General features: G+C 45.4%; 1 protein-coding gene across 1 annotated transcript; it reads right to left on the minus strand.

The window, feature by feature from the left end:
* Nucleotides 1-9,696: 9,696 nt before the first annotated feature.
* LOC124655272 lies at nt 9,697-12,201 on the minus strand. Its single transcript, XM_047194197.1, has 7 exons — nt 11,635-12,201; nt 11,435-11,543; nt 10,576-10,631; nt 10,427-10,504; nt 10,203-10,379; nt 9,915-10,031; nt 9,697-9,795 (listed from the first exon to the last, which is right to left on the minus strand). Exons 1-7 carry the CDS (start codon nt 12,199-12,201, stop codon nt 9,697-9,699), a joined length of 1,203 nt encoding a protein of 400 aa, XP_047050153.1.
* Between the last annotated feature and the right edge of the window lie 2,544 nt (nt 12,202-14,745).

Consider the following 14,745-nt stretch of genomic DNA (forward strand, 5'->3'; position numbering starts at 1 on the left):
CAACCACGAAGCGGTAAGTTGAAACCGTCTAATTCCCAATGGAACAACAGATCACACAAGACTTTATCAGGATCTACACAATATCAAGCAATATGGTGTAGGGAATTCAATAGTTTTGCAGAGCAAACAACTAAGAACTAGGGTTTATCTTAAACGTGGTCTAAAGCAACTTTGGGGGCGTCCTATGGACTTATATAGGCGTCCAGGACGACCTCAGGTCGAAAAAGTACGAAAATAACCGACCCAGAATAGATCTGGTCGAGACAGACTCGGACACGGCCGGTCTGGAATCCGGTTGACCGGGCCTGGGACCGGCCGGTCCGGTTTGGACCGGGTCTGGCGCCGGGCGACGACGGGATGGACCTCCCGGGCTTACTGGATAGTGCCCGGATGGCACAAGCGTAAAATCCGGTTGAAACCGGATGGATCCGGCGTGGGGGCCGGTTGGACCGGCCCTGGGACCGGGCGGCCCGGCGGTGCGGCCGGTTGACCGGTCTCGGCGCCGGCTGGAACATCTCCTCCTCTCGCGCATGCCTCCCGCTCCTCCCTCGCGCGTCCATGGGATGTCTTCACGTCCAGCTCCATGTCCACCTTCATATTCATCTTCTGGTCCAGCTGCTCCTCTCCTCCTCGTGCGATGCTTGCTCCCTCCTCATACCTGATCATACATAAATAATAGGACTTAGACATTATAAAGCTCTCATCGATCAAAGTATCATTTAAGAACAAGTTCACATGTTGTTTAAGTAGCTTCGCACGAGCTCGTGTCATTGGTCCAATCCTAACTTCATTGGACTTGAGCTTCACAGCAGGATCATCTTCAACTTGCAATGACGGAGGTAATAGTGAGGTAGGGATGTCCTCATCATAACCCCCCCCCTTCAAAAGGCGTCGACCTCGACGCTCCAAGGTCTTCTCCGTTATATGGTGTCAAATCAGCAACATTGAAATAATTACTGACACCAAACTCATCAACTGGAAGATCTACCGAGTATGCATTATCATTGATCTTGGCAAGCACTTTGTAAGGACTAGCACCACGAGGCTTCAACTTAGACTTCCGTAGCTTCGGGGAACCTATCCTTGCGAAAATGTACCCAGACCATATCACCAGGCTTGAATAACATCTCCTTACGCTTCTTGTTCATCCTTGCAGCATTGCTCTTGCCTTTCTTCTCTATCAACTCTTTAGTCTTCACATGTATCTTCCGTACAAAATCTGCCCTCTTGGATGCCTCCATATTAACTCTCTCATGTATGGGCAAAGGCAACAAATCAAGTGAAGTAATGGGTTTGAAACCATACACCACCTCAAAGGGACACAACTCTGTGGTAGAATGTACCGCCCTGTTGTAAGCAAACTCCACATGCGGCAAACAATCTTCCCACTCCTTCAGGTTCTTCTTGATCATGGAACTCAACAATTGTGACAATGTTCTATTCACCACTTCAGTTTGACCATCAGTTTGGGGATGACAAGTAGTACTGAACAGTAGCTTTGTCCCCAGCTTTCTCCACAGCGTCTTCCAGAAGTAGCTCATAAACTTCACGTCACGATCAGAAACAATAGTCTTCGGGACTCCATGTAGACGTATAACCTCCCTGAAAAACAGGTTAGCAATATGCGACGCATCCTCGCTCTTGTGGCAGGCAATAAAATGTGACATTTTAGAAAATCTATCCACTACCACAAATATAGAATCATGGCCTCTTTTAGTACGCGGCAAACCCAACACAAAATCCATACTAATATCTTCCCAAGGTGTAGTAGGTGCCGGTAAAGGAGTATCCAAACCGTGAGGCTTCAGCTTGGACTTGGACTTGTTGCAAGTAATGCACCTCTTCACATACCTGTCCACATCCCGCCTCATCTTTGGCCAATAAAAGTGGTCAGCTAGCATGAGTAGCGTCTTCTCACGCCCAAAGTGACCCATCAAACCTCTAGCATGTGATTCCTGCAATAAGAGCAAACGCACAGACGATTTTGGAACACATAGTTTGTTAGCTCTAAACAAGAAACCATCATGTATGTGATATTTTTCCCATGCTTTAACAAGAGCACATAAGCGATATGGTTCAGCAAAATCATGATCAGTAGCATACAAATCACATAGTACTTCTAATCCAGGAATTTTAACCTCAAGTTGAGTTAATAGCATATTCTTCCTAGATAGAGCATCAGCAACAATATTATATTTTCCCTTCTTATGCTTAATAATGTATGGAAAAGACTCAATGAAGTCAACCCACTTAGCAAGATGCTTATGCAAAGTAGATTGGGCTTTCAGATATTTCAAAGCTTCATGATCAGAATGTATGATAAATTCTTTTGGCCATAAATAATGTTGCCAAACCTCAAGAACTCTAATTAAAGCATACAATTCTTTATCATATATAGGATAGTTCAACTTAGCACCAGACAGTTTCTCGGAAAAATATGCAATTAAGCGACCCTCTTGCATCAACACACCACCAATTCCAATACCACTAGCATCACATTCAATCTCAAATAGCTTATTGAAATCAGGAAGTGCAAGCAACGGTGCAGAAGTTAACAATCTCTTAAGTTCATCAAAAGCATGATCTTGGGCTGCACCCCACTCAAAAATTACACCCTTTTTAGTTAAGTCATTCAAAGGTGCAGCAATAGTACTAAAGTTGGGCACAAATCTTCTATAAAACCCAGCTATACCATGAAAACTTCTTACTTGACTCACATTCATGAGAGTAGGCCAATTTTGAATAGCTTCAATTTTAGACACATATACTTCTACTCCATGCTTAGAGACAACATAACCCAGAAATATGACCTTATCTTTGCAAAATGTGCACTTCTCAAGATTAACATAGAGTTTATTATCACGCAACACTTGCAAAACATGTCGAATATGTATAGTATGATCAGATTCATTGCGGCTGTAGATTAATATGTCATCAAAGTACACAACCACAAACTTGCCAATAAATTCACGCAAAACATGGTTCATCGAGTCTCATAAAAGTGCTAGGTGCATTAGTCAAACCAAAAGGCATTACTAACCACTCATATAAACCAAATTTTGTTTTAAAGGTTGTTTTCCATTCATCCCCTTCTTTCATCCTAATTTGATGATAACCACTACGCAAATCAATTTTAGAGAACACAACAGCACCACTCAATTCATCTAGCATATCCTCTAAACGGGGAATAAGGTGACGATATCGAATAGTAATGTTGTTTATAGCTCTACAATCTACGCACATACGCCATGTACCATCTTTTTTAGGAACTAAAATCACAGGAACAGCACAAGGACTAAGGCTAATGCGAATATAACCTTTGTCGAGTAGCGCTTGTACTTGCTTCTGTATCTCCTTCGTTTCGTCGGGGTTCGTTCGATATGGTGCCCGATTGGGTAGCGAAGCTCCGGGAATCAAATCGATTTGATGCTCAATACCTCGCAATGGTGGAAGTCCTACAGGTACCTCATCCGGAAACACGTCGCCAAATTCCTGCAACACATTAGAAACACCAAGAGGAAGAGGGGTCATGTCGTTAGAAACCAAAACCGTACCCCTGTACAAGAGCACAAGTGGCATGGCTGTAGGATCCTCACTAAATTCTCTCATGTCTTCTTTGGTGGCTAATGAGACTAAGGAATTCACTCTCTCACTTTTTGTTATATCACTCACAACATTACAATTCTCTCGCCTATCTAAAGAAGCATCCTCCAAGTTTACTTCAACTTTCTGACGAGATTCATTGACAATTTGCTGCGGTGACATAGGCTGTAAGTTAATTTTCTTGCCCTTGAACTCCAAGTGATATGTATTGGCGCGACCATTGTGTTGCACAGAACGGTCATAGAGCCAAGGCCGACCCAATAGTAGGTTGCACACCGTCATAGGAACCACATCAAAATCAATGCAATCCTTATATGGTCCAATAGCAAACTCGACACGCACCATGTGGTTTACCTTCATCTCACCATTGTCGCTCAACCACTGAATATAATATGGATGCGGGTGCGGTAGATACTTCAACTTCAGTTTGGTACATAACTCCTTCCTTGCTAAATTACGGCAACTCCCGCCATCAATAATGACCTTGCGAGCCTTGTCAGGACCAACTAAAGCCTTTGTTTGGAACAAATTGCAGCGCTGTGTAGATGCACTAGGCAACACATTAAGAGCACGCTGCGACACAACAATGGTGCGAGCATCAGAAGGATATGCATCTTCACCATCAGTTTCATAGTCATCATCTTCTGGAGCATTAGGATCAACATCATCTCCAGTATCGTACTCATTGTCCTCATTGATAATCATAACTCTGCGGTTAGGCCAATCTCTCTTGAAGTGATCTTTGCCACCACATGTGTGACAAGCCATATCACGGTTGCGCGCGGTAGACACGCTAGAACCACTCGTACTTGCATCAGATTTGGACTTCTTTGTGTTAGACACATTGGAGACCGGCTTGCTAGGCGGAGTAGAGTAAGGTGCGGAGCGCGTCGATGGCGCTAGCGCCGTAGATGGGGGCGTGCGGGGTGTAAAACGCCCAGCTCCCGTAGTACGACCTTTGAATTTTGCTTCTTCAGCCAACTGTGATTCAGCTTCTCTTGCATGATGTAACAATTGATTCATATTGGTGTAACTGTAGTGACGAACAATGCCTTTTATATCATACTTCAAACCGTTAAGGAAACGCTGCATTGTCATCTCGAGAGACTCACGAACACGGCCACGCTGCATAAGCATCTCCATCTCCATGTAGTATTCATCCACAGTCTTCACACCTTGCCTCAAAAGAGTTAACTTATAAAATATATTCCGCAAGTAATTTGTAGGCACAAAGCGAGAAGTCATTGCCTCCTTCATGGCACGCCATGTGCGTATAGGTTGCTCACCATCCTCATCTCGGTTACGAACAAATGCATCCCACCAATGCAAAGCATAGCCATCAAATTCGGAAGAAGCAAGCTTTATCTTCCTATCTTCAGTATAATGTGGATGTAAGCTCCACAACTTTTCAATCTTGAGCTCCCAAGTGAGGTATTCTTCAACATCAGCACCTCCTTCAAACTTGGGTATAGAAAACTTGGGCTTACCCAATCCATCTTCCTCATCTTGTCCACGACCATTGCGGTCAAGTGGAGCCCAACCTCGAGGACGATTACCACGTGGCGCACCACGAGCATTGTGTGCGTCATCTTAAAGTTCAGGATCTTCATCATCTTATTGTTGTTGTTGTGCAGTCAAATTCTCAATAGCTAGGCGCATATCTGCAATATTGCGTTGTATATCCGTCACTTGATCCGACATTGTGGTGACGGTCGCATTAGTAGCATCCAACTTTTGGTTGATCTCTTCAACCTTCCCATTAAGCACATCGTCCTGAGCGCGGAATTCACGTCGCATCTCATTACGAAGAGCCTCAAACTCCCTCCATGTGATGAGGTCTGCAGCACTCTTGTTTTCCTGGTTAACAATTTTATGATCACCAGCAGACATCGTTAGTAGATTAGTGCACTAAATCAATAATATATGGTGGAACTCTCACAACTCACTCAAAAACTGATAAGAAAAAGAAATCTTACCGCTCCAAAGTGAATTAGTATTGCTTACCACTTGTAGGAACAACTAGTGCACGGATATTGCGAAGCGAATATCAAGGGTATAAGAACAAATCACACGACAAAGCAGGATATATGTGGGGCTGTAGGTAGGCTACCTATTTGCAGCAATAACAAGCTCTAGCGCTGACCGTAGACAACCAATGATACTCGCGCAAGGCGATATAATGGGGCAATGCAACTATATGGAGGAAAAGTTGCAATGCACTAGAGAGACGCTAGCAAAGCTCAACGAGACAGGCACAAGATTGCTCAACTACGAGTGCAGTAAAGTAAACTTAGGCCTTCACTTGATTCTTCTAGAACTTCACTTTTCTTTTTGGATTTTTCTTTCGTAACGCAGCTATGTAGCTCTTTTTGCTTCTTTTCAATTTTCATTTTTTTTTTGATTTTATGACACAACTCCTTAATAACACGGCCAACAAGATATGCAAAGCACCAAAACCCTAATGAGCTGCCTGTCGAGCGGTAAAACTAGTCTCTTCTAGGGAAGTTCCTAGTCACTTTATATCGATAGGTTGTGTCTAAGGTTGGGAACAAGCACACTGTACGCTATGTGGACTCAGAATAACAAAAACTGAAACTAGATGATAATAGAGACTCAAACCCTAACAACACTAGATGCAAGAAAAAGATACGCAAAAACAACTACGAAAAACAACTAAAACTCGAAATTAGTGCAATCTAAGGCTATGGAAAACCCTAACCATAATATTTTTGGCTTTTTCTGGATAGGAAAACACTCACAACTCAACTATGCGTGGATTGTCGATGGCTTACCGTGGAAAACTGGAAATCTGATACCAAGATGATATCAATTGTTGGGTCGCTCTGATACCAAGATGATAAGGGGTGGCCCGATCTTCTCAGTATGCAACGGTGGTGATGATGATCACGGGGTGATAGCAGCGGAGGAACACGACGATGTAGTAGAAGATAATTTGTATGACGCAACGAGATCTCTCGATTGGTCCCTGTCGCCAATGCAACAGCTCTCAACCCTGCAAGATATTCGCAACTCCACACACTTGCGCACGTAGCCGCCAACCACGAAGCGGTAAGTTGCAACCGTCTAATTCCCAATGGAACAACAAATCACATAAGACTTTATCAGGATCTACACAATATCAAGCAATATGGTGTAGGGAATTCAATAGTTTTGCGAGCAATCAACTATGAACTAGGGTTTATCTTAAACGTGGTCTAAAGCAACTTTGGGGGCGTCCTATGGACTTATATAGGCGTCCAGGACGACCTCAGGTCGAAAAAAGTACGAAAATAACCGACCCAGAACAGATATGGTTGAGACAGACTCGGACACGGCCGGTCTGGAATCCGGTTGACCGGGCCTGGGACCGGCCGGTCCGGTTTGGACCGGGTCTGGCGCCGGGCGACGACCGGATGGACCTCCCGGGCTTACTGGATAGTGCCCGGATGGCACAAGCGTAAAATCCGGTTGAAACTGGATGGATCCGGCGTGGGGCCGGTTGGACCGTCCCTGGGACCGGGCGGCCCGGCGGTGCGGCCGGTTGACCGGTCCTGGCGCCGGCTGGAACATCTCCTCCTCTCGCGCATGCCTCCCGCTCCTCCCTCGCGCGTCCATGGGATGTCTTCACGTCCAGCTTCATGTTCATCTTCTGGTCCAGCTGCTCCTCTCCTCCTCGTGCGATGCTTGCTCCCTCCTCATACCTGATCATACATAAATAATAGGACTTAGGCAGTATAAAGCTCTCATCGATCAAAGTATCATTTAAGAACAAGTTCACATGTTGTTTAAGTAGCTTCGCACGAGCTCGTGTCATTGGTCCAATCCTAACTTCATTGGACTTGAGCTTCACAGTAGGATCATCTTCAACTTGCAATGACAGAGGTAATAGTGAGGTAGGGATGTCCTTATCACAAGTCCTAGCATACACACCCTTAGGTAGAGGCGTAGAGCCATGCATGTAAAGTCCAAGTGTTGACGGGACTAGAAAATGTGGTATAGTCCATGTGTTCTTGTTAGTATTTCAATTTTATACTCTCTTCGATCCCTTTTAATTGACTCGGCTAATTAAAAGGGACTAGAGAAAGTATTATTATTATAATACAAAGAGGCCTTTGAAAAAAAAATGTTCATGGGGAGAAAGTACTAGTATTATTATTATTATAATCGACTGCGGGCTGAGTCTGATTGTATGGAGATTGTTGATGCTTTTAATGAGAGAGACGCCTGGTGTAGTGCTCAGACAGTAATTTTTGCAGAATGCATTGATAAGATGACAAGTATTGGAAACGTGTCGGTGGGACATGTTCCGAGGGAGGCAAATCAGGTTGCTCATTTGTTAGCTCAAAATTCTTATTCTAGTAAGATTACTTGTAATTGGGTCGATGAGCCCCCTAGTTTCCTCCTAGATAAACTCCTTCATGATGTAATTTTGTGATGATCCAGAGGCGGCAGGTTTCAGACACACTCTTTTCCTTCCAAGGGGGCTGGAAGGTTTTTAATGAGGCGGCTTGCTGACCTAATATAATGTTTTAAGATTTCAAAAAAAAAAGTAGTAGTTCTTTTTGGCTATGCTTGCAAGGCTTTGACAATCCATCGTGTCCCCGTTAGGCGATAGGGGTTTCCCTCCTTGCGCACATGGTTGGTTGTGATTTGCTCCGATCTGCAAGGGAGGTTGTTGGGATGTGGCGGTGATGGGGTTGTTCCGATCCGTGTTGTAAGTCCTTCATGGACGGCTGCATCATTGTATAATTAGTGTCAGGTTTGGACTCGCACGACTTCCGGTGAAAACTAAGGCAAATGATGGCGATACATCTTGGCGTCATTCCTTGGCGAAGGCATCATCTTACAGCTGCGGCTTCTTTGCTGGGATGCTCCGGGGTAAATTCTTGATCTGGGCTACCGCGGCCGGGCGTTGGCGACACTTTCTATGCCGTTCTCCCTCTTGAGGGCATCTATTTTGGACACATAATGACTAGAGTGGTCTCGAGGTGGAGCGGTGTTGCTTCTAGCGCATCATCAACGATGACTCTCGGCGGCATGGTGAAACGGGGTCTCAATGTAGGACCCGTGATGGTGGACATGCTCAGGGTGGAGACGATGTCTGGCGTCATCGATGGCAAACATGGAAACTTCTATGCGGATCTCTACACTGAAGATGGCCCAACGGTTCGATGGCGGTCACGAAATTTGAAGTTTGTGCTTGAGATGCTCGCCGAGGTTTGTTAGACCAGATGTGTGTTCCTGACTCTCCATGGAGTGACTCAGTGATGCCCCCGATACTTAGCTGATGTGGGTTGTTTATGTTTTTATACAACACAAGGCCCTGATGGCATGATTTCACCCATTGTCGGGTTTGTAGATATTGTTTGGTGGCTAGGAATTATTTGATGTATACTCTTGCTAGTCTTTTGTTGAATAAAATTAAAATAATCTATCTTTTCAATGCAGAGGTCAGAGGTTTCGACCTCCTTTTCAAAAAAAAAACATAAGGAGTATAAATTTTTTTTGGACAGAGTAGTACCAGAGTAGTACCTGTTAGTGGAAGTCTTGCCATACCAAATCAAAGTGCACCATACAAACAGAAGGGAGTACTGGCATTCATAAAGGTTTTGGAAGTTGAAACTGTATGTAAATACTAATACTACCTCTATAAATAGATGTCTTAGATTTTTTAAATTTTAGATGTATCTATACACTGCATCTATTTATGAATGGAGGGAGTAATTTGTTTGCCGTTTGTGAGATGCAGGAAATTATATATTATGAAATGAATCTCGTAAACTCGGAAAGAGCATTTCTCTCTAAGCATTCATGCGGTAGCACACTGCACAACAGAGTAGATTGTTAGCATCATTATTGTTGCATAATGGCTGGCCTAAACACACATCGCTCGATAACCAAACTGTGCGGATACATTCTGTAGAATTATGAATAAAGAGGAAACAGAAAAGGAACAGGCATGATCGGTATAAGTATACCATCACTCCACCAGATACCATAACTAATATCCGAATATGTTCTTCTAACTAAAAAGACCTGGCTCAAACGGTGGATCCAAGGGCGTGATGGGTAGCAGAAAGCTGTCCTATTTGTTCATCGCGCAAGGGGTTTCAGGTTCGGATAATCCTTACGCATCCTCTCCTCCGAGAGAACGTCATCCGCATCTTGAGGCGTCCACAGGACTCGAACACCCTGAAGCAGTATGATGATCAGTTAGCAGTGCAAAAAACTAAGATAATAATTAATATTGAATGAACGAATCAATCAGTCAGTCAGTGTAACTTATGCCGGGAAGGAAACGTAGTACATACCCGAAGTTCACTTTCAGGCGTGGAGTTGAGCCTTGCTGCTACTGCGTCCAGATCTGCGGCGCTTCTGATCGCCTCAGGGAGCTCCATTGTTCCCTCAGCAGCAACAAGAATGGTAACCTGGAGAAGTTTGGGAATCATCAAAAATGCTCCTCAGATCATCACAATAGCACGAGACATCCATGTTTCATCAGAAAAAAGGAAAACCAAGATGTGCCAACACAAAAGAACGGCATACTTAGAAGTAGGATGGTAAAAGAAATTGAGGAATTTCTGTGAAGCACAGCATACCACTACATATTCATTTTTGCTGCCATCTGTTTTCATGGAGTAGGTTTTCTTTTGCTTGACCCCATTCCAGTTCCAAAGCGTTTCTTCATCAAATTTTCTTCTCTCCTGGGCAGAAACTCTGTCAAAATGTGCCTTCCAAGAATCATCTTCGTCCTCCCATCCGTTTTTCCTGACAACCTAAAGTATATGGAGTCAATGCAAATTTTCAAGATTCAGTGAGTTACTCTGCTCCCGTGCATATATGACATCAAAAGCGTCTTCACAACAAGAAGCAGCAGCGCATGTATAAAAGTATCTAATACCTGAAATTTCCAAATAATACAGCGTCTACTTTGTATCAAGCAAAGGTTTAAGAGTTTATATGCTATCTTACTGATAAGCATGAAGAGATGCAGAAAGACTGGTGACGGCGCAAGGTATCCAGGGTCTCTGCAAAATGGTGAATCGTCAGAACAGACCGAACAAAGTATTAGTACTTATGATATAAGATATTTAAAATAAAAGCTAAATTATCTTAGTACTGATGGGAGTCTCAGGAAAAAGTATTGACGGGCAACTTGTACTGGTAACTTCTGATATGCATTACTATGTACTATGCGAGTGCTTGAACTACATTGTGCATTATTCAGTATCCGGACATTTTGGACTCGCTATATCCCTGGCTCTAAATATAAATAGGCTGGTTTCAGCAAATACTGACATTGACCGATGTCCACGTATGCACATCAAAATATATGTCGGTCTCGTAAAAAAAACTCTACTCGAAACGGATACTTCCTCGTGTATAATTCGAACTTATCTCCACCCTATTTGCTATGAATTAAATGCACATCTAGATTCTTGTGTTTTGATGGCCCATCTAAAGTCAGTTCCAAAGTTGCCACTGCGCTTCTTACCCGAAGCTACCTGACTGACATTTTTTTTATTTTTCCAAGCTAATTATATAAATATACTAGTAGCTAGGATTGATTAGACATTCTAATTTTGAGAAAATTATAAAGTTCAGATTTAAAGTACTGTTTCAATAGCACAAACTAACCAAAGAAGACACACAGCAGGAACAGCGCGAGCATGGAAGCCATCGAATAGGACAAACCTAGAGATCGATATCATGGCCTAGATATTACAACCAAACTGAAGACGTGTGTCAATGATGCATTGAATTCTAAAGCATGAACACACACAAATAAAACAGTTCCAGGTGCAATAATCTTAGGATTAGCAGTTCCTACCAGTCAATATGAACTTGTACCATTGGCGGTTCGAAGCCTGCACCCTCTCAGCAATCGCATTAAGATCCTTCTGGACTGGTTTTACCATCTCCCTACCACGCAGCGCGACCTGCATGCATCGCGAAAAAATTCCAGGTGATCAACGAACCACAAAGTCGTAAAACTGAACTGCATTTGGATTAAGAAATCGGGAGAGGGACCTGCAACTTAACCACAGAGGTCCGCTCATCCGAGCCGTTCGTCGCGGCGACGACTATCATGGCGAACGCCAGGGCGAAGCCGCCCCACACCCACATGTCGCTCGGGGGCTTCGGAGGAGCCACCGCTGTGCCGACCGACTCGTGAGTGGCCTCCAGCCCCTCCTTCTTCTTCTTCTTCTGGTTAGAGGACCACGAGGATGAAGACCAATCTATGGAATCTGTGGAGGAGTCGTCGCTAGAGGAAGAAGAGGAGGAGGAGGAGTCGGAACCGCCGCAGGAGCCGCCGGATAGGGCGAGAGCTGCCTGCGGGGTTGCTGCCACCGCCGCCGCGGCGACGAGCAGAGGAGAGAGGCTGAGCGGGCTCCTACGGGGCTCCGGGTAGGGGAGTGCTTCGTCCTCGTCTTCGTCGCCGCGCGCAGAGACTGGACCCAGCGGAGGGGTCGCCGCGGCCCGGGACCGGATGACGATCCGCGGCGAGGAGGCGAAGCGGAGGAAGGGGTTCGACGGAGGTCCGCCGCGTCGGAGGGCAGGCGGGGAGTGGTGCAGGCGGGTAGCGATCGCCGCCATTTGGAGCGCAGGAAGAGGCAAGGGTTTAGCTATGAGGGTTTTGGAATTGGAAAACTGAAAGCCGGAATAAGCTCACGATTTAAAGGGGAAAACAGGCAGCTGCGTAGCATAACAGGAACACAATCCACATGGATATAAGAAGTGGTCTATTTATCTATACCTACTAATAAATGAGCTAAGGTTTCTGCCAAAATTTTCGTCCAACTTTTTTCTTAACGGATTTACCCTCCCACCAAAACACATAATACTGCACATTGCCACCGTACCGGTTCGTTGTTTCTTTTCTCTGTCCCAGAACGAACCCCTCCTCCCGATAAGAACAAGCGTTCGCCCAGATCTGGGGATCTCTGGCGGCGACGCGCAGGGCGGAGGAAGTGGAGATCCGGCTGCTACGGAGGAGAGGCGGTCGCCTCAGCGGCGTCGGCCCTCCGCGGGAGGGCTGGTCCTCCTCGACGTCAGCCCCTGCCCCTTGACTTGGTCTTCTCTCAGCTCCATCCAAAGTTCTCCTCCATGGGATAACCAGCAGAGTAAATCGTCGAGCAAGCCGGAGCCGGTACTGCGCAGCGCGAGGGAGGAACACGAGCACAGGGCGATCAGGCGATGTGACTCGACCGTCACAAACACCGCGCCGACGGGAGGAGGAAGCGCTGGGTGCGTCAGGGCGAGGGATCGCCGCTCGTTCCTTCCTACCATCAGAATAGAAAGGAGAGGAAGAGATAAAAAGAAGAATCAGGTGAGGCCCGTCCCCGTTGACATGCTACAAGAAGAAACGAGAGAGACATAGATCCGTGGAAGAGATAGTACGTTCCACCTCCCGTCGTCCTACCCCGCCCCGGTGCCCCTAGCCACCAGAGACGCCCCCTGATCTGGATGGAGGTGGTGCTGACCATGCGCGGCCGCGAGGTCAGATTCCCCTGAGTGGAGATGCTCCTTCGTGCCTGTAAGAGGTCGGATCCCCCTAAGTCAAGCCGGAGCTGCAGGTCCCGATCCTGAGTGGAGCTGCTCTTTGGTGTCTGTGAGATGGATGGCTTCGTGCCTTCAGGTGTGGCTCTCAGCTATCTCTGGCGCCGCTATCTCTCTCCATCTCTTTTCCCAAATCAACCATGTCACATCCGACTAGCCTTCTCCACATTCGGTAGGTCTGGCCCCATTTTTTATTAATTGATCTGAATGTTTCTGTCAAGAAACAAAGTTTATGCAAGTGTAGGTACTACTTCGGATGTTCATATTTAGATCCCTAAATGCAAGTCATATGTTAATCCCTTGACTAAGCTATACATTTTTTTGTACTAACTTGGTAGTTGAATGAAAGTATGAGAAATTACCCCTGGTATAAGCAAATATTAGGAAGCTCTGCTGCCGTATATTATCAGAAATTGACATCTTATTAGAGCCTCTTTTCTTTTAGGTATTAGTGCAAAACGTGGTTTCACCATTCTAGCAAATTTGTTGATGCTGGTGGTATGTGAAATATCTAGCTTTTAATTATTTCTTGAAGGATCTTGCCCCTCCGTGGGTCGACGAGGAGGTGCTTTATGTCCATGTGATCGAAGGAATCGGATGGGGCTCTCAGGTTTAGTGCTGGCTCTCCTCGATTTAACATGTCTATCTACAAAATCAGTGGTAAAAAATAAAGACAGATTCCACAAAATTTGTTCTGCTGTTGGCTTGACAATTTGAGAGTCATCTTTTTGTAAGTCTGTGCTTGCTATTACAGTTCATGGTGATTTTGCGGGACATTTTTTGACTGCTCTTTGCATATAGTACTACTCTTTCAGATTAAACATGGGACCAAATTCCAGTAGGTGAGTCTCGGCTCAACGGGCAAGCCCGACATGAGTTCTCGCCATTGTTCTCGTCATGTTGTTTTCTATCTTTTGTTGGACCAGAAAATTCTAGGTGAATTTAGATGAGAAATTTGCTACCTCCCAATAACATAAACTGATTTTGAGTAGTGAAATTCTCCGAGCCCTCAAATATGTTCAATAAAATTGTTACTTTTCGATGTAGTTTTTATCCCAGTGCAACGCACGGGCACTTTTCCTATACATCCAAATAGCACCGTACCGGTTTGGTTCTATTGGTTCCCCACATCGATCGCGCAGGCAGGGCGTTCGGTTCGTCGCGCTGCGAATTGCCCGAATCCCGCCTGGGCCAGGTAGTTGCGTTGCTGGGCCTCCGTTCGTCCAAAAGCTGCAGTAGATTAGCAACCTCACATGAATGTTTTGTGCCTGATAGTCCCACCTCGCTCCACCGCAACGAGTTTGGCCGGTTTATATAGCCCAAGTTTTATGTAATCAACAAGCCTCCTCACAAAAGATTCGAGAGAAGCGGATGAAGGACTGCGAGAGATGGAAAGAAAATGCCTCCCCCAAGGGATGTCAGAGCTATTCCGAAATTGCCCCGAAATTGTCTCGATTCAGACATCTGTGTAAGGAGGCCAAGCAGAGACGGGGTCGCCGCCGGCGAGCGCCCACCGGGAGCGGTACAGGCGCCATGCGAGAGAGGGGTAGGCGAGGAAATTGGGCGCTTGCGGGGTGGTTT

This window comes from Lolium rigidum, chromosome 1 (genome assembly GCF_022539505.1).
Source record: "Lolium rigidum isolate FL_2022 chromosome 1, APGP_CSIRO_Lrig_0.1, whole genome shotgun sequence".
Classification (NCBI taxonomy): domain Eukaryota; kingdom Viridiplantae; phylum Streptophyta; class Magnoliopsida; order Poales; family Poaceae; genus Lolium; species Lolium rigidum.

What these genes read in the sequence shown, in the direction of transcription:
- LOC124655272 (XM_047194197.1), bottom strand. Translation starts at nt 12,201, where the DNA reads ATGGCGGCGATCGCTACCCGCCTGCACCACTCCCCGCCTGCCCTCCGA. An exon ending in CCTCTGTGGTTAAGTTGCAG is followed by an intron (nt 11,544 to 11,634) that starts GTCCCTCTCCCG and finishes CGATGCATGCAG; the next exon opens with GTCGCGCTGCGTGGTAGGGA. An exon ending in CATATATGCACGGGAGCAGA is followed by an intron (nt 10,380 to 10,426) that starts GTAACTCACTGA and finishes CATATACTTTAG; the next exon opens with GTTGTCAGGAAAAACGGATG.